Here is a 21473-nt window from a genome sequence, read left to right as displayed (position 1 = left end):
ACACTCGATGATGTAGTTGAACATGTTGTCATCAAGAGATCTGTACAGAACGTTCAATGTCATATTGTTGAGGTTGTTCCTCCTCTTATCTTCGTTGGTCCATTCGAATTTCTCCTTTCCGATCTTAATGGAACCGTTAGTGATAACACTCCACGTGTCATCATGAATTGAGGAAAGATGAGCACAGACTCTCTTCTTCCACACAATATAGTTTTCTTTTGAGAACATAGGAATTGCGGTAGCACTGGCATCTTTGGATTTGATCGACATTATTGGTGATAGCTTGAAAATAGAAACAGGGCTCTGATACCAATTGATAGGATCGGTGTAATCAATAGATATGGGGGTCTAACTATTGATGATAACTTCTAAAAACGGTTTGATAAAAATCCTGTTAGGGATTAATATCACTTTTTATTCTTCACAAACCCTTGTAAACTCTTGAAGCGCTTTAAGTGCGGAAACGTTTTCTTAGGTTTGAAGCTAAGAACCAATGAGAGAAGAGAAGACAAAATGTAAATGACACAGCAATTTATTTATGGATGTTCGGAGCAAACTCTCCTATGGATGGAAACGGGTACCCTACCCGTCGGGTAGTGAAGTACCCATCCCCGAACTCGATTTTCATTTTACTACCCGACCTTGACCCCGACGGGTATATCTAATTTTATCCCCATCCCCGATTCATCGGGTACGCGATCCCCGACGTGTATCCCATTACCCAATTAAAAACTTAAAAATTGTAGAAGTTAAAGAAAAAGAAACATAATAATTGTAATAAATAATAAAATTATTAATAATGAAGTGTTAAAAATATAAACAAAAACATTACTTACCTGAGTATTTATGTTATAGATCTTGAAAAAAAATAAAAACTTTGTTGTTTGTTGTTGCTAAAATGAAGAAAAGTTAGAATAAATGTAAAAAAATATTGACTTATGTTGAAGATCTTGAAAGAAATAAGAACTTTGTAGTTGTTAAAGTGAAGAAAACTTAGAATGAATGTTAAAAAAGTAAACAAAAACATTACTAGAAATTAAATACGTTTGCCAATGTATTTATATTGAAGATCTTGAAAAAATAAGAAATTGGTTGTGCTAGAGTGAAGAAAATATAATGAATATTAAAAGAAAGTTAAAGATAGAATATGAAGAGTGTTGAGATTGAAATATATCTTGTTATTAAAAGAAAATTTGAAGATTATGAGAGAAATAACTTTTTGGGGAATATAAAGAAATAATGTCTTTTGGGGGAATATAAAGAAATAATGTTTGAGTGGAGTATGGATAAGAGCAAAATATTCATGATGATATTTGTAATAATGAAATATTTGAAATGTTACATTAAGCTATAATAAAAAAACATTTTATTTTTCATATTAATATAATCGGGTATCGAGTTTGGGTTTCACACACTCCCCAACCCCGACCCCGTACCCGATCAGGTATCTTCTCTTATACCCCATGCCCGACCCCGACCCCATACCCGATTTAAAATACCTGAACCCGACTATCGGATACCCATAGGTATCGGGCATACGGGTACCCATTGTCGTCCCTAAACTCTCATACGTCACCCCTTCTTCCAACCACCGGAAGAATTCACTATACTTCTTTGAATCAAATACAGTTTACTGGCTAATTAACTTTTGAACAGAACAGGCTCTGTTCAACTTACAATATGTTTAAGAATTTTACTCAGCTAGACATATTTTGATTCTCTCTTGAACTTGAAGATGTACAAATCAGAAAGTGCAAGAGTATTAAATTGATAGCAAGTAAGGCTTATAAAATCAGTAAATCTGATACGCTTCTAAAAACTTGTTAATCTCTCTGGTTACGGTATGTGTGTATTGACCGTTGTCCTTGAGGATCTATAAATAGAAGACAGACACCAACGGTCGAATCTTCTAGATGGACACATTGCAAGCGCCATAGGAAAACCTCCATAGTACAAGAGTACATCAGGCTCTATGCACAAGGATCGTGGTCGTACCGAACTTGTAGTGCGCCAGATATTCTTCTGAAAGTGTCCTTTACTGAACAAGTAGTGGGAGGAATATTCGCGTACGTGGCATTCATTCATTTGGAATAAATAGTTGGCGTACTGGACTGCACGAATGAGTGGATCAGGAGTAGCGTACACCTAGTTGATCGTGGGTAAACGGATGGTAACTTCAAGTAGTTGCTGAAGCGAGGCATTAGACATGCTCCATTAGACTGCCAAGTATAAGGATGTTAGACGCCCACATGTAATAGTGAGATCCATTAGACCACCAAGTCTAATGGCACGTCTAACTACATATCTGTTAGACTATACGTCTAACTACATATCTGTTAGACTGTACGTCTAACTACGTATCTGTTAGACTATACGTCTAACTGCGTATCTGTTAGACTGCACGTCTAACTGCGTATCTGTTAGACTGCACGTCTAACTGCGTATCTGTTAGATTGCACGTCTAACTACGTATCTATTAGACTGTACGTCTAAATACGTATCTGTTAGACCGTCTAACTACGTATCTATTAGAATGCACATCTAATTACGTATCACGTCTAGCTACGTATCTGTTAGAATGCACATGTAACTACGTATCTGTTAGAATGCACATCTAATTACGTATCACGTCTAATAAGCCTATTTCGAACCAAGTCTAACCTAGCATATTTTTTATGCACCTGCACAAAAAAAATTAGACGGCTTAGCTTTATTTTTAATCAAAGTTTTTCTAATACATCATTAAAATAAGGTTAGTCAAAATAATTTGACCTAACATATTTTTTTCTTAAGTTTTTATTAACGTAATGTTGTCGTTTTCATAGGGAGAACGAGGCTTTCAGTTATTTCAAAGAAGATCCATATTTGTGTAATGTGGTATGAAATCTTGAGCTCAAGTCTAAACTTCTTATCATATATTTTTATTAGTTCTTGAAATATGAATTTTCTTCTCTATTATGTTTTGTCTCTCCTTAAGTCCTACTTTGTTATTTAGAGATAGATGAGAGCAAAGTTATATGGAGACTATATATATATATATATTAATTCCCGATTGATCATTTTATCATAAAATTCGTTTTTAAAAAGATTTTTTGGTTTTTCTATTGCATTAATTCCTAATTTTGTTTGGTTTATTTCAGGTACTTTCAGCCATTATACTTTTGGATGCAAGTTATTGTACTTCTGAATGTTTGTTCACTTAAAATACTTTAATTTTGAGATAATTGTGTTTAATTTTAGATTTGTATCTTCATATGTATACACTAACTTGGAATAATTGTAGATCAAGTATTTTGTTTAATACTCCTATTTTTAATAAAATAATAATGTATTTTATAAATTTAATTTCATTGTGCAACTTCTATTTTTATGGTACTTTTGTTTTTGATACTCCTATTTTTATAGAAAAAAATATTAGTAAAAATAAACTCAATAAATATAACCTACCATCCATATACATTAATATTTTTTTATTAAATATTTATCTAAATAAGTTGATTATTTATAAATAAATTCAAATAAAATAAACTCTTCTCATCTAAAAAGTCATTTATAATTATTAAGATTTACATTAAATATTAATATTAATTATGAAAACTATTTATGAGATTTAAATTGTAAAAAAAAATATACTTACATTGAATATATTCACTAACATATAATAAATATTATTATAACTCCCCATCCATAAAATAAATCATTTAGTTTCATTCTAATTTATAACTAATTAATGAAAATAAAATTAACGGATAATAAATATTTTTATAACCTTCAATTCATATATATTAATAATTTATCCAAATAATTAACATCAAATAAAACAAACCCTTCAATTCTATTTTAGCCATAATTTATAACTATTTAATGCAAATATTGTGGAAATTTGATTATAAGCATTTCAACACCAACAAAAAAAATGAGTTTCATTTTACAAAATTTTAGACAAAATTGTTAGGTGGTACAAGTAAATTCATAAACAATGAATACTTTATTTTTATTGTTATTATTATTATTAACTTTATTATTATTATTTTGTCATATTTTAACTTTAATGTTATATTGTTGGTTGTTCAATATCCACTTTATTTTAATATTTATATATGTATTTGTCTTTCTATTTGGTAATAAACTTATTTATTTTTCTTGTAATTATTCTATATTTTGGTGATTTAAAATTGAAAAAATAAGATGTTTATTGAGAATGTTACTAAACTCTTAGCCTTTTGATATTATACTTTTCATACTCTACTATTTTTTCATCTATTTCATTTAAAATGAAATTATCTGCATGAACATAAAAAGAGAAATTTTGAACAGTAATTTTATTGTTTGAATGTGTAGAACCACTAAATATGATCTCTGTAATTCAATTTGGATAAGTTTTAATTGAATCGACACTATGAACAAGAGTTTTGTTTGATATTTATAGTCTCAAATTGGTAGAACTTTTAAATGATATTTATAGTCATAAATTTTAAGAAATTAGAACTTCTTATTTCTCGTGTTGTATCCAATTACGATCCTTACAACCTTAAAAAAATGTAGTAAAAAATATTTTCCAATTATCGATATGCATTCCACTTATTATTTCATCTTATATATTTTTTTTTAATTTTTACAATTTAGACTAACTATTATAATATCTATTGATATTTGAATCTCAAAAAATAACAAAAAAAAATTCATTTAAATGATAGATTTAAGTAGCGTAGACAACTACAAGCATTTAGTGGTTGTCGACGAACGACGATTTATTAAGACGAAAAAAACAAAAAATTTAATTTTTCTTTTTCGATTTTCATTTTTTTTCATATTTTTTTAGTTAATATATGTGTTAACTTACATTCGTGCAAATGCATAGACTTTTTGCTAGTTGTTTATTAAAATAGTTGCATAAAGAAAAATATTTATTTTATTGGAGAAAAAATAATAAAATATAATTGAATAATATGTTGAAAATATAACATAAAAAATTAATTACAATGTTTGCTTGAAATTTGGTTGTCAAAAATTCGTTGGAATAAGACTAATCCATTATGCAATATTTCTAAGAAGTGAAAGATTATTTGTTGCAATTTTATTAACTGTTGTCAAAATCATTACAAATTAGTGTAAAAGTAACACTTTGTTTTCTATACATGCGATGCAAAATACCAATTTTTTTAGTGATTTTATTTTATTTAATGTAATATTAAATAATTAAAACAAAAATTACTAATTACTATTGCATAGAATAAAATCACTTTTTATTATTGTAAACTAATATATATATATATATATATATATATATATATATATATATATAAAATGAGCCTTAATTTTCAAAGTGTTTGGATTGTCGGGTCGAGAACTGTCAAAGTGTCTGGATTGTCGGGTCGAGAACTGTGGTTAATTTGGATATATATGTGAGAGTAACTAGATACTTGGGTCGGATTGTGGGTTGACCCGTCCATAAACTTAAAACGATTAGAAAAAAATTTGATAACCTAACAAAAACAAGTAAAACTTTTTAACTAACTAGGCTAATAAGAATTTATGTTTTATATTCAACACCAAATTTGATAACGCGGGACATTCTTAACAATATAAGTTCAACTTTTTAACTAATTAATAATGCTTAATTTTCAAAGTGTTCGGATTTCCAAGTCGAGAGTTGTGGTTAATTTGGATATATATTTGAGAGTAAATTGATACTTGGGTCGGATTGTAGGTTGACCCACCCATAAACTTAAAACAGTCATATATGTTTCGAACTTGCAACCTAACAAAACAAGTACAACCCTTTAACCAAGTGTGATTGAGATGTGGTTTGCTGATGGATAATAGATGATAACAATTAAAAATGGTTAAAAAGTATAAATAAAATATTTAATTGACCAAAGTGTGAGGTCACAATGCTAAATATTAAAAAATATGAATCAGATATTTATAGACCAAAGTGAAAGTGTAAGGTCACGAGATGATAGCTTCATGGAAAAAAATATGTAATAAAATATGTGAGAAAATGAGTTGTTTTACCGAAGTAAATAAAATGTGAGATTAGAGTGTTCTATTTTTTATTTTAATATATTATATATTCGTAATTTATTAATAATTGTAAACATTTAATACATATTATTATAAATGCATTATCCATTTATATTCATTTTGACTACCCTCCCTTTTGCACTTAATGCAAATTTACATCAATGATTAACAAAAAAAGGCTTATTTTAATCGGTAATAAATAATTAAATCTTTAAAATATTATGTTATATTTTTCATTGCGAGACAAATTCACTCTAATTTTATTTTGGGACATACCCATTTTTAGCATTCTTAATTATTTTATTTTACTTTGGGACATACTTATTCTTTCACTAATTGGATATCACTTCAAAGCTCCAAGTCAAACACAACAATGAGGTTACCTCCTCCGAAGTCTGTTTAGATTGAGTCAACATACTTTATGCTCCGAGTTTCTTTAATATGGTGATAAAGGAACTCTCAAAAATGTTGATTAAACGGGCTTTAATCTCTAACACTATTTTTTCTTTCTTTCCAGAGACAGTAACCAAAATTGAAAGTTATTTTGTTGTGAAGGGGCAATAGTTTGCACAACTCAACCCAAGCATCCCACCAACCAATGATAGATCTCATAGAATTTCACAAGAAACTCCAAATAGGTTTCACATATTGACATTGAAACCGTGTGAAGGCGGGTTCATATGTCAAAATTGATAAAAGAAAAAAAAAATAGGTATACATATGTTACTCCACTTTCACTTATAATATCATAATATAAGAAATGCACATTCACCATATGAAAAAAGAGTTCAACTTTGTATACAGGTAAATATTTTATTATAATGTTCAAGTAATAGATAATCTATTTATATATATATACTTGCTGAAAAACTAACCACTAATCTAAGAAAAAAAAAACAATGACATGGCAATCAAGAAAATTAAATTCTCTATTCTCCATTAAATAGCCAAACTAAAAAAAATAGAGTTTTATGACAAATGAAATATGAGATATTCATTGTTACCCTAGTTGTTTAATCTGAAAATTTCAAATAGTGTCACTTTAGCCTTAGTTAGACAATTTCATTTGTCATTTTTACTTTATTTTTCTTCTAATTGTTGTAATTTATCCCCAGATCTCATTTGAAGTCATTTGCAAGACATGGATCATTATTTAGAATAATAACACGATAACTATATTTTCATTCTCCAATCAAAAGCATTAATCACTCATATTAACCCTTTTGTTTTTTAATTTATTTTATAACATTAAAATTTCGACAAAGAATTAACTTTTTTATCTTTTAATTTAATTAGGATTTAGTATCAACCTATTTATCACCATTTCTAACATAGTTTAACAAATATGTTACATTTACAAACTCTACTTGAATGCTTAATAGGGTTATTATAAGTTGTTTCTTAGATGACCATATATAGCCAATCTAGATCTTCTGCTACCGATTGCCGTGTTCCCCTGTGGCGGACCAATCAAATTGCAGCATTATTATTATATTAATAAATCAATCTGGGTAGGAGACGGAGGGAGGGAGAATCCGGAATCCGGGTTTCATTCCGGGTTCACACCAGACGTCGTTAACGGCAGCGCCTTTTAACGTCAGGAAATAATATAATATTCATATGAAACCCGGATAAGATATCTTCGCTCAGGGCACCGTGTCAGAGGGAAGGGTGAGAAGTGATGGGAGCGAAGATTTCCACGCCCAGGAGCCCTGACTCTCATGTAAACCCCCCATACCCACCCATGAGAAGACCGCTTGCCTACCATGTAAATACACTTACCCGTCTATGTAAAAACTAATATGACATGGATTTTATATTTCCGTTTATTAAATATTAATTTAATTTTTTAAAAATTACATGCAGCAACGAACAAATATTCGCTTTAATTACTTCACTCTTATTTTTTATTTTTTTATTTAATTTTTTTGGCCTGAAGACCCTCAGGAGCGAAGATATATTTGCTTCACTTACCCAGGAGCCCTGACCCTCATGTAAACCCTCCATACCCACCCATGAGAAGACCGTTTGCCTTTCATGTAAATACACTTACCCGTCTATGTAAAGACCAAAATGACAGGGATTTCATATTTTCGTTTATCAAATATTAATTCAATTTTTTAAAAAATCACATGCAGCAACCGAACAAATCTTCGCCTCAATTACTTCACTTATTTTTGTTATTTTTTTTATTTAATTTTTTTGGCCTGGAGACCCTCAGGAGCGAAGATATATTTGCTTCAATTAATTTTAATAAAAACCTCACCTAAACCCCCCAACCCACCCATGAGAAGACCGCTTGCCTGCCATGTAAAGACACTTACCCATGTATGTAAAGATCGAAATTAACATTATTTTTATATTTTCATTCTTTAAATATTAATTCAATTTATTTAAAATAACATGCAGCAACCGAACAAATCTTCGCTTCAATTACTATACTAATTATTTTTTTTTATATCTGTTTATTAAATATTAATTCAATTAATTTAAAATGACATGCAGGAAACGACCAAATATTCGCTTTAATTACTTCACTCGCCTTTTTTTATTTTTTTTTACGAGGAGACGATTGAAAGCGAATATTTCTTCGTTTCATATATTTTTATCCTGACGTTAATGTAAAACCCGCTTCCCTACCATGAGAGGACCGCTTGCCTGTCATGTAAATTCACTTACCCGTGCATTTACATCCCGCGAATAAATCTTCGCTTCAAATAATAGTTTTTATTTTTAATTTATTTTATGAATTTTTTTACGAAGATACGATATAGAACGAATATTTATTCGCTTCAATTACTTGTTGATATAATTTCAATTTCTCGCTACAATCCCACTCTCCACCATTTTCATTTTCATAAGCAACTGTTCATATTCTTCTCTCTCTATCTCCCGGCGATTATCCAAACACTCAACGTCGAAACCCTAGAGATTTCTTTTATTCTACAAGGATTTCTTCTGAAGATGTCAGAGAACCAAGGCAACAACATGGAAGTGGATACCATCGACTCCCGAGAGGTCGTCTTGCAAGTTTGTAAGAGCATAAACGAAAATGAAACTGCCCACAATCCTGCATCCAACGTCAATCCCCGCAATAAACTAGAGAGGTAGGTTAATCTTATTGTGTTTATATATTTTCTACTAATTTTACACATGTTTATTCCATTTATTTAGTTGAATATTGATTTATGTTATCCCACCAAAAATAATGACTTCGAGGTTTAATAACTTGGTTACATATGAAAGGAAGAGGAAGAGAAATACGAAGACGAATACGAAGTCGTCATCGACTGCTGAATCAGTTTCCATAGTTGCTGTCGAAGCTACTGATATTGCTGCAGGTACTACACATTTTGATGAGTTTTTACCACCACCTTTTCCCCCTAAAAAAAAACCCAATGTTATTCCTACCTCCACTCCACCAGTTGATCTGTAAGAATGGTTTTTGGTTTTTTCCCACGCATAGCTTTGGTGAAAGTCTCAAACAACCATTCAAAGGTCATCGCAGTTTCATCGTATAATAGAGCTGCACCAAAATAATTGATTGTTTTTGATGATTCACACCTACAAAAAGCGCAACTGGACGACCTTCCTTATTCTTCTTGTAGGTGGTGTCAAAACTGACAACGTCTCCGAAGTATGAATAATCGGACCGCATGTTGGAATCACACCAAAAAATATTCGTTATCAAATCGTCCGCATCAAGTTGAAAAGCATTATAAAAACCAGGATCATTTGATTGTTTTTTCTGCAAATACTCTAATACACTCCCTGTTTCCCCAAAATTACACTCTCTGGTTCTTTTCGTTCGCAGGTAATTTTTGTAATCCTCAGGAAGAAAACCTAGATTCTCCCTTCCACCGATTTGTTTAGACATTAGAGCATGTGATGACTTAGGAGGAATTCCCGCGTTAGTGGCCATCTCGATATGTAAGCCTGCAACTGCAGAAATATTCCTATGGCATCTATACAGGTGAGTTTTCTTTGGACTTGCAAGAGGATGAATATGCTCACTAATAAAATTTACCACTTGGAACTTTCCATTGTCTGCCCTCTTTATCCTCAATTTCGCTTCACAACCGAACCTCGTCAAAGAACGTCTACGTCTCACATAGACATCACGTTTGTCTTTTACCCGTTCACCCTGTGCACTACAACAAAAAACTCTATCTAGTATTTTACCATCGTTGTCAACATGTTTTGAACTGCGCCTTATACCAAATTCTATTAGTTTAGCGTACGCTAAGTAGAATACGTAGCCTTCTTCTTCACACTCAAATTCCCTACCTAAATGTGGAATTAAGTTGGCTTCGATGTCCTCCAAAGGTTGGCCGTTTCCATCGAAATTCATTTGACGACGACAACTAGTAGATTCACTGTTCAATTTGAGAACACGTGGAAAATAATGCTTCAACTAACCAAAACTTGTAGATGATTGTAAAATGAAGGCAATATAAGCGAAGAGCGCTTCACTTCAACATTAATCACATTGCAATATTAGGCGAAGAGAGTTTCGCGTTATAAGCTATTATCAAAAATGCTCTTAGTGAAGAGATCTTCGCTTACATATGAACGGAAAAAATTAGAGAAGTCAAACAATATACCTTAAATCATTAATATCATTCTCGTTCATATCATTCTCGCTCATATGTGTTCCTTCCTGATAATCAACAAGAACAGAACATTTCATGTCGAGTATTCAAAAAACATAAAAAAGGTTGGGACGAAAAGTAAGGAAGGTAGATCATTCAAAAACATACCATTTTAATTTAGGAAGATGGAATGATATTATAATGAACTCTCCGGCGAAGGAGAGGTCGATGGTAGACAATGGAGTATCACTCCGTCGAAGAAATGGTCGTACAGGTGAGAGAGAAAACAGTACAAACTTTGTCTAGCTTAGCAGCATGGCTTACTGCCATGCATCATTTAATGAAAAGATGGCAGGTGTTAGGTGGAGGTGAGGTGACTTGATAAAGAAAATTTTTCAGTTTAATAATTAAATGACTAAAATTATTGTGAATTAATATTAATAAATCAATCAATCAATCAATCAGAAAGCGAAGATTGCTTCACAATCTTATTTTGACAATTGTTTTAAAATTTTTATTTTGACAATTGTTATAAAACGTATATAATTATATTTATCACATTAGGGGCGCTTAAGTGACATAGATTGCTATGTATTAATAAATGAATAAAAATTTATACTTCAAGTTATACATTATTTCATGTTTCAAGATTTCGTTTAATATAATGATGCTGTTTAAAAAAAATACAATTCTAAGAACAAAAAGAGAAATCTGAAATGAAAAATAACATTAACAAATGCAAGAATGCCAAATGTTCAAATATTCAGTAACAAACCAACACATGTCTATTACAACAACAAAGGCTGCAAATCACAAGCAGCAATGGATTCAAGCAAGCTTGTGTGAGGAACACCAAATACATCCAAATATGTCGTCAAAGGATTCACTGCCTCAAATACCCAAACAAGTTCATTAACATCGTGCCGAGACTTGTCGTATACAACTATAGTTTTGTCATCCTCGGGCTCGACAAATGGATTCTCCATTTCTTTAGTCGTACCTCCTCCAGCAATTACAAACCCCATAAGATCCAGTTTGTAAGCCGGGATGAATTCCCCTGCAAATATAAAGGTGTAACTGTCGAACAGTTTCGGCAGCTGAAAGAAAATACAAAAGATTTTTAGTAATCATGGAGAATTGAATATCATATGGAGGAGGAATAGGAATAAGACAAATCTTACATTGTTCAAATACCGCATTCTGCCAGCTCTTGGACCGCCCACAGTCCTATGATTATCTCGCTGCACCTCGTACGGTTCCTCTCCACATAACAGTTAAATCTGATTGATGATTTTATCCCTGTACAAAAGAAATTGGTATTTTTAGTTTCATATATGTGAAAATGAATATTAAGTTAAGAGTAAAGGGTTAAGAGTAACAGAGTCTCACAATCAATGGTAAGGACCCAACTCCCGTTCAATATTTCCTTCAATACTTTGATAGTGCGACCGCATCCACCATTAGCATCGGTGGATGCTATGACGTGGGTCACATCGTCTCGCCGCCTCATGGTCACCGTGGCACCACATGTGTTAGCATATTGTTGCATCAAGTGTTGTTTAAGAACAATCATAAATATTTCAGATAAACAGGATGAAAACTTAAATAATATGGAAAAAAAGGGAGATATGTCAAGAATAGTACTATCTCTTCACTTGTTAATTGATTTGGGCATAAAATCCAGTCTTTGCCAAAGTTTTGGACGGATGCTGTGGCGGTTGCATGCACATGCATGAAAAAAACGGTCTTTGTTAGTATTTACTAGGGTTTCATGGAAATAATATCCTAAACCCTAACACTAGGTAAGTTTTCCTAAATACGATGGATTTTCATTGAACATGACATTTTGAGAGTAGGGTTTCCTAAAGATTAACTAGACAACGACATCACATAACATAATCTAGTTTAGTGGTTTCATAATCCTAAATATGAAAAGTTACTATTCAGGAGTACGTACCATTGTGGAGACGTGAAGATGTTGCTTTTGGTTTGATCGACGGGGAGCCGGTTGCGAATCGCCGTGAAAGGAGGCAGGAAGAGAGAGAGATGAATCGGGCGAAAATGATTATAAAATAATCATATTAGGTTGTATATATATTCATGGAACCTGGGCGAACATGTCTTCTTTCGAAAAGCGACTATTCATTCCATTTCACAGGACACCTGGACCAAGGGCGAATAATTGTTCTCTCGAAAAAACGACTATTCAATCCGTTTTACATGGAACATGGTCTTGGCGAACAAATATTCTCTCACAAGGCGTCTATTCATTCCATAGAATTTGGGTGAAGGGGTATTCTCTATGAAAATCTATTAATTGAAGCGAATAAGTCTTCGCTACTAAGCCTCTCCCCGCAAAAAAAAATTAACGAAAATATAAAAAAAAAATAGTGAAGTAATTGAAGCGAAGATTTGTTCGGTTGCTGCATGTGATTTTTAATAAATTGAATTAATATTTAAAGAATGAATATCTAAAATGCATGTTAATTTTGGTCTTCACATACACGGGTAAGTGAATTTACATGACAGGCAAGCGGTCTTCTCATGAGAGGGAAGGGGGTTTTACATGAACGCCAGGCTAAAAATATATGAAACGAAGAAATATTCGCTTTCAATCGTCTCCTAGTAAAACAAAATATAAAAATTAGAATGAAGTAATTAAAGCGAATTTTTGGTCGTTTCCTGCATGTCATTTTAAATTAATTGAATTAATATTTAATAAACGGATGTAAAAAAAAAATAATAATTAGTATAGTAATTGAAGCGAAGATTTGTTCGGTTGCTGCATGTGATTTTTAATAAAATTGAATTAATATTTAAAGAATGATAGACAAGCGGTCTTCTCATGGGTGGGTTGGGGGATTTACATGAGGTTTTTATTAAAATTAATTTAAGCAAATATATCTTCGCTCCTGAGGGTCTCCAGGCCAAAAAAATTAAATAAAAAAAATAAAAAATAAGAGTGAAGTAATTAAAGCGAATATTTGTTCGTTGCTGCATGTAATTTTTAAAAAAATAAATTAATATTTAATAAACGGAAATATAAAATCCATGTCATTTTGGTCTTTACATAGACGGGTAAGTGTATTTACATGGTAGGCAAGCGGTCTTCTCATGGGTTGGTATGGGGGGTTTACATGAGGGTCAGGGCTCCTGGGCGTGGAAATCTTCGCTCCCATCGCTTCTCACCCTTACCTCTTACACGGTGCCCTGAGCGAAGATATCTTATCCGGGTGCTATATGAATATTATATTATTTCTTGGCGTTAACAGGCGCTGCCGTTAACGGCGTCTGGTGTGAACCCGAATTCCGGATCTCCCTCCCTCCGTCTCCTACCCATATTTATTTATTATTAAAATAATAATGTTGCAATCTGATTGGTCCGCAATAGGAGAACACAAGAATCGGTAGCAGAAGATCTTAATTGATATATAGCTCCTATTCCAAACATAAAAACAATTCATGACGTATATTTACTTGTTATGTCATCTTAATTACTGCGTAGTCTTTATTAATGAAAATACCAAAATTTATATTTCTTTCTTATTTACCGAAAGCCAAAATATCTAGTACCTTAAGATATTTAAAAATCTTAATGTGTAATTCGTGTCTTTGTCCATATATACTTGTATTTACATATATTGTGTCTTGTGACTGTAAGAAACAGCATTGACTGTGAACATAATTTCACAGTTTCCAATAAAAATCAAGTTATCAGCATACAAGCCAATGATGATAATTTTATATTTTTCTCTTCATTTAACAAATTTATTAAGACCTTATTTTTTTTGTTTATTCAAATAATTATAACATAAAAACATAATATCACTTTCTTTTCTCACATCACTCAATTCATTATTCAAAATATTAAAATACTTTTAATTTATTTTAAGTTATTATATTTTATTTTATTAAAATACCAATTAAATCTTTTTTTCAAAAAAAAAATCTCTACTTACTCAAAATTATTATCAAACATTATTTTTCAAATAACTAGATTATTTTAATAACCCAAATCCTATACTTAACATATAATCAGCCATAATAAAGTTTGTCTCGATCTTGTTGTATCATACCCAATGCATTTACTTTAGTCTATAGTGTTTTCTTCTGTTGGTACACTTTTTTGTTCTTGTCTAGTCTTACAAAATTCGAGTAACTTTTTTCTCAATCTAACACAAGCTCATTTAAATAGCTGTGAAGAAAAGTTGACTTAATATCTAATTGGAATATTGACCAAAAACATTTTTTATTGTTAAATTTATTAAAGATAATACTTTAATATAATCAATAAAAAAATGATTGGGAGAGAGAATATAAAGAAGGGAATGGGAGAAAGAATGATATGGCGCAATTTGATTAACCAAAAAATAACAAAATTTTTCTTTATCTTTCCTTAACTTTTATCCTTTTTCCAACCAGTGATGTAGTGACACATCATTTCCTCCCCATTTCCTCCCTTAAATTTCCTCCCCTTATCACTCCTCAATCAATAAATACGGTTGCTTCCATTCATTAGAAACTAATCTCGTTTTATATTTGTCCAATCTACCATTCTCCTTTGAATACTCATTCTACCACTATAAATTTTTGCTCAACTAGAAGATCAAATCATTCTCATGAATTATTTTTGTTCTATTGCATCAAACTCGTTATTCATAACTTTTATGTTATTTTGATGGCAATGTTGTAAGATTACAATTTGAAAATAAGTCAAGAAGAGTTGTAGCATTTTGATTGTATCATAATCATGCATCCAAGTTGGTATCCTTCAAGTTATAATGAGAGTTCCTTCTTCTTCCAAATGTTTTAAAACAATTGTAGATCTCCTATTCCTTCTTGGAGTTGGCTCTTCAACAAAGAAAATCGAAAAAATTTAGAGCTCTTAAGCTACTTTCGTTGTAGAGTATCACATATAGTAAAATTAAGTTGAGGCTTATGTACTCTGTCTCATTCCAAAAACTTTTCTTTTATCAAACACCACATCTTTACTAATAAGTACTTTGTTTTTGTTTAGAGTTGTATAACTTTAAAGTCTTAAAAGTTTCATAACCCCATGAAAACACATTTGTCAACATTTGTCCCATGAAAAAATTGGAAAATTAATACGACTTTATATTTATATATATAAATAAATATAATCATATAATATATATATATATTTGTTTTATAATGTTTGAAAATGTAATCTCATAAAAAATAATTAAATGAATTATGATAAGGAGAAAAAATTAAAAAAGTAATACGAATTTATAATATATAACAGTAATTTTATTAAATTTAAAAGGATATACTGGTCTTTTGATGATTTTATTTTTAGAGTGGAGCGTTAAGCTTTTTCCTTCTTTTAAAATAAGCTTCGTATTTGAGATTATTATTTTTACCGTGTTTTCACTTAAGTCTATAGTAATAAGTGATTATAAATATGTGTTATCAAACCTATTTATTTTAAATAAGTCCTTAATATATTCAATTAAGTGATAAGTCAAGTTATCAAACACCGCATAAGTATCTTTTTACATAATTATAATTCACATTAAATTAACTTAAGTGTGGATAAGAAAATCCAAATTAAATGCATGAGAATACATTAGTGAAATTCAAACTTTAATGCATTTAATTTTATTTTTTTTTTAAAAACGTATATTATGGTATGTTTCTTATGATATATTTATTCTAATAATACTCTTACCAATTTTAAACTTTTTAGATATAATTCTTAAAAATAACAAATTCTAAATACTCCTTAAAACATAAAATGAACTTCAAATGTTGACAAGAAAACTATATAAACAGAAGTCTAAACTTAATTATATAATAAAACAAATGAATAACCTTACTCACAAAAATTTAATAATCACATAATTCAAAATAATGGTACGTCTCATCATTAATATTAATTTGCAAACGATAAATATTAATATTTAGTCTTTGGACATTAAATATTAATTTGCAAACGATACTTTTTTGTAGTAATCAAATATTAACAATAAGTCATGTCAAACAATTGGTTATCTTTGGATAGTCCAATTATTCAAATGGCACACCAAATAATTGTTACATATTTATTACTACGTGTGCATAATGTTATTCTGAGCAATTATTTATCTTCCTTTGGGCCGATTAAATAATCGCATGAATTACATATACACTACCTTCTTAATTTATAAAATATATTAATTTACATTTAGTTTACTTTGGTAGGATGTTGCTTCAATTAATTGATTTAATAAATTAATAACTTATGCATATACTTTAAGTGTGTAACTCGATCAATTATTAAACTTTCTTTGGGCCGATTAATAACCACATATTTATAAACACAACTGTCTTAATCTTATAAAATAAATATGTTTTATAAATTAATAATTTGTACATTATTTAAATTTGTAATCTGACCAATTATTAACCTTCATTTGGACCTATTAACAACGCATAATTACAAATTTAAGTGGGCCTAAAATTGTACCAAATTTGAATTAGTTATTAACACTAAAAATCTGAATGTTGTTTTATTTATCAAATCGCATAAATTCCATATCTTATGACACAAAACAAATAATTGTAATTTACTAATTACACAAATATTTCTAAATATCAATCAACAAAATATATACTGTTAGGATCTAGGTCGCGGCTGGAGGACCGGGGTTGGCCGGTTAGCGCGTCTCACTCAAAGGGTGGTGATTAATCCGGTTAGAGATTAACACCGGGGTTTCAATACTACACAAACTGTCACAAACCCTTGAACCAGGTTCAAGCGCGGAAGTGGTTTGTTTCAGGTTGAAGCGGCACACTCACAATATAGATAGAACCGGTTTTGAATAAGACAGATTTGGAAGTTGCTGGGTCGGTTTTGTAACTCAGTAAGTCGGTTTCAATGATGTTGAATCAGTTATAGCGGTATAAGTAAGTTTGTACAGATCGGTTAGAATGCAGAACTAGCAGAAAGTAAATGACACGACAGATTTTATGGATGTTCGGAGATAAAGCAACTACGTCACCCCTTCCTCTCGAAACCGCGAGAAGGATATTCACTAAGGAATACAAACACAATCCGATCGAGACTTATTTCCTGCTCGATAACACCAGTACAATTTTAACCGAAATTGTAAAAATTATACTTCAACTTAGCACTTATGCCTTCTAGAGATAGAACACACTCTTTTCACGTGTAGATTAATTATTCACTGTGTCCCACATTTACTCCTCTTCAGCTGCTCCTTTTATAGGTGAAATATGCCAACGGTCATATTTCATTTCCTTGAATTCGATTGGTTGAGCAGAGGTTCAGTGATTCAGACCTGGCGATCAACCTTTCAGACCTGGCGGTCTAATCTTCAAGTGTGTAGGACAAACCGGCTAGGTTTGTCTTTTTACTTAATGTGGTGACTATCGGTTAGACAGTTGTCTGTACTTGGAAGATTGTCTTTCTGATTTATCCTGAAGTGGAAAGATCTTGTAGGACGGTCTTCTGCAGCTTGTAGACTGTCCTCAAACTTGTATGAATATGGAAATATCTAGTCTGTTCCTTTGGTATCATTCTCAACAGATATCCGAAGTATCTTCTTATGCTGGTCGGTTATGTGTATTAACCGGATGGCTTCCGGTTATTCATTGGCTTCTAAATGACCGAATGTCTAGTGTTTCCGGCCTTCTTGTTTTGACTGATCTTGCCTTCTTGTTCGGTCAGGTTTTTGGTTGGTTTAGGTGTTTGACCGGTTGAGTTTCTTAACCGGTTCAGTGATTTGACCGGTCCGGTTCTTTGTATGTTCCTGCATAGGAAGTTTATTTGTGTTAAGTTCTATTAATCGGTCTAATTTTATCTAACAATTTCTCCCTTTTTGATTATTTTATTTAAAATTATCAAAATCATGTAAGATTGCAAACGTATGCCGGTTCTGTTTTTAAGAGTTTGTTTTGGCCGGAATTTTGAAACTGACTTGGGAGAGTTTTTCGAAAAATTTTGGAAAATTTTGAGAAAAATTTTATCTTTTACCTTATCAATTTCTCCCTTTTTGATTATTTTATTTAAAATTATCAAAATCATGTAAGGTTGCAAATGTTGGTCGGTTTCCCAAAAATAACTTTATATATATATGAGTAAAGATAACCGCAGAAGGACAAAATACTATATATGTAAAAAGCCGAAGTAAACATAAGTAAAGGTGGAAAAGAGAGCCCCTATTAGTTCAATTTGGATGGCAGGAAATCTTCCATCAGTTCATCTGTTGGTTGTCCCTTAGCCGGTTGAGCCAGCCTTGAAGATGAACCTCCAGCTCCTGAGGTGTCCGTGTGAGGAGGGAGCGGTTGACCGACTGTACTGACTGGAACCGCATCGAAAACTCGCTATCTTGTGGGTTGCGGCTCGAGATCCTCTTCGAAGTCATCCTCGGTTTGCAGAGCCGGGTTGTGTGGAGGGTCAACAACCGTCTCGGTGATTCTTTCCAGCATCTCGGCGACTTGAGCCTTCTTCGAAGAAACTTTCCGTTTTCGTGTTGCCGGAGCCGAAGAGGAGGGAGCCGCCTGGGTCTTCTTGTGAGCCTTTGCATATTCGTCGAACATTTGTTTCTCAGCGTTGAACCGCTTTGCCTCCTTGGCTTCTCGAGCTGCTATGGATTTTGCGAGTTCCGGATTTTTGGTCGTTAATATCCGTAAGCGTTCGTTGAGGTTCGCATCAGACTGTGGTGTCTCCTTCTGTGTTCGGTTCTGCTCATCCAGCGCATCCTGGAGTTTCTTAGCCGCCTGAGCGTTTGCCTCCTCAATTGCTTTATCCGCAGAAAACTTGGCATTTATCAGTTCATTCACATGTTCGGTGACCTCCTTGAGGTCGGCTTCAAGCTTGTCGTTCTGTTCCTCAAGGATTGCATTCTTCTCTTCAAGGCCTATGACCCTGTCGAGTGTTGAGTCGGTTTGGGTGCCTGACCGCCCCAGATCCTCATCGACCTTTGTAAGCCGTTGCTCGGTCTTTTCTTGAGACCGTTCCAACTCCACCACCCTTTGGCTGACCGATTTGAGGTCATCCACCAACTTTGGAGTCATGTCCTCCAAGGCTATTATTCGCTTAAGGTGAGCACCGTATAGAACATTGGCTTCACCATAGTTGGTTTCGACCGACGTGATCCGCTCGTTTGCCTTCCCAAGATCATCCCTTGTTGTCTCGGCTAACTTGAGCGCTTCGACCGCGGTTTTCTTGATTTTCTTCTTCCATGGTCGAACCATGGTGTTGGCAAATTCGTTGATGATAGTGATGACCTTCTCTTCCGTAATGGCCGGTTCTGAATCCCCGGGTTGATCAGATTCTATATTGTCGGTGAGAGGAGGCTCTGTCCTATCGTCGGTTATGTCGATCGTCTGATCCGCTGGAGGAGACTTATCGCCTGGATTCTGACCGTCAACATTCTCAAGAGTTGGAGAGTGCGTTGTATCTTGCTGTTCGCGCACCGCTTCAAGCCGCGCCACTTCGTCGATGAATTCTCCTTTCTTGACCGCAAGTAAATCCAACACCAAGAGTTGTAGTTGAGACTTCGGTGTTCCTGGAATATACCTTTCTGTAAGCTTTCGAATATGTTTGGCTAGCTTTTGTAGCCGAGCACGCGGTTCCACTATTGCGTGTCGGTCCAAGGCTTCATTGGGATCCGTAGCTTTTGTTAGGCTGATGACGTCTTCCTCTATCTCCATCAACCTTTCGAATCTTTGTCCAGTGGTTAGGCCCGGTAGCATATGTTTGAAGAATTTGTTGCACCGGTACCGGAACCACTCACAGTATATTTCAGATGCCTCATGAGCTTACAGGTCAATTTCCTCCATAATTCTGCTCACGATATTCTCGGCCATCTCCTGGATGTTGTCGTTATCGTGGACGTCTTCTTCCCCAGGGTTGTCTGCACTAGTATCGGCATTTTCAAGACTGGCCGATTGTTCCTCTTCAGTCGGTCCCTTTTCTTTGCCGGACAGATTTTCATCGGTATAATGTGAGGCAGTTCGGTCGGAGCTTGAGGCCGAATCGTTCTCATTTCACGTTTCAAAAATCGGATCCGCGAATTCTATCGGTTGTTTGTTCTTCTTGCTTCCGGATCTGCCCTTTGCCGGAGTCGGTTTCTTAGCGGCAGACTTCTTCTTTCGGCCACCCGTAGAGACAGTCGTGTTGCTCTTTCTTTCCTTAAATTGGCGGGATCTTATTATTTTGCTTGATGGAAGAAGAACACCCGGACCGGTGTTGACGTTATGATGAAGCATAATCTTCCCAAGTGGGATGGCATAACCCCATGACCGGGTGGAACCCGGTACCACCATTTCCTTTAGATTGTTGAAGATTTCCCTTACCCAGTTTATTCTGATGTCGTTTAGTAAACCGGAAATCATCTCGATTTTCGCCTTGGTGAGATTGTCAAAATTTCCCCTTCTTGCCTGGACCGATTTGGTGAAGATGTCACAAAGCGGTATGTATTCCGGTCGAAGTGATGACTTCTTTCCGGAAACTTCTACAGGGGCCGCGGTTGCCGAGAGAACCTGGCAAGCCGCTTCGAAAGTCTCTCGATCTAGATCTGTCAAAATGTTGCTTCTTTCGGTTGGTAGTTGTAGGATTTCGGCGACCGATTCTTCGGTTAGTTCGAACTGTTTACCGTCGACGGTTGCGGTTATGGTTCTTTCGGTGAGAGATGCGGTTTTAAAGAATTCCTCAACCGCTTCCTTGTATAGAACAAACGGACCACCTAGGAAGTATTCGAGTCCGGACTCAGAGATCCGGGATAGGACTTGCTTTGCCGGTGCCGAATCGTTTTCTCGGATTTCTTCAAAGTCCACCTGGACGATGTGTTTGAACAGTGCGGAATCACGACCCATTGTTGAGGA

General features: G+C 33.3%; 1 protein-coding gene across 1 annotated transcript; it reads right to left on the bottom strand.

The window, feature by feature from the left end:
* Positions 1-18968: 18968 nt before the first annotated feature.
* LOC124909618 (M protein, serotype 5-like) lies at positions 18969-20300 on the bottom strand. The gene has a single exon (XM_047450284.1). The coding sequence runs from the start codon at positions 20298-20300 to the stop codon at positions 18969-18971; it is 1332 nt and encodes a 443-aa protein (XP_047306240.1).
* Between the last annotated feature and the right edge of the window lie 1173 nt (positions 20301-21473).

Source organism: Impatiens glandulifera, chromosome 7, assembly GCF_907164915.1.
Source record: "Impatiens glandulifera chromosome 7, dImpGla2.1, whole genome shotgun sequence".
Taxonomy (NCBI): domain Eukaryota; kingdom Viridiplantae; phylum Streptophyta; class Magnoliopsida; order Ericales; family Balsaminaceae; genus Impatiens; species Impatiens glandulifera.
The sequence above is the reverse complement of the archived record's forward strand: the minus strand, read 5'-3'. Positions and strand labels throughout refer to the sequence as shown.

Coding starts and splice junctions, on each gene's coding strand:
- LOC124909618 (XM_047450284.1), bottom strand. CDS start 20,300: ATGGAGATAGAGGAAGACGTCATCAGCCTAACAAAAGCTACGGATCCC.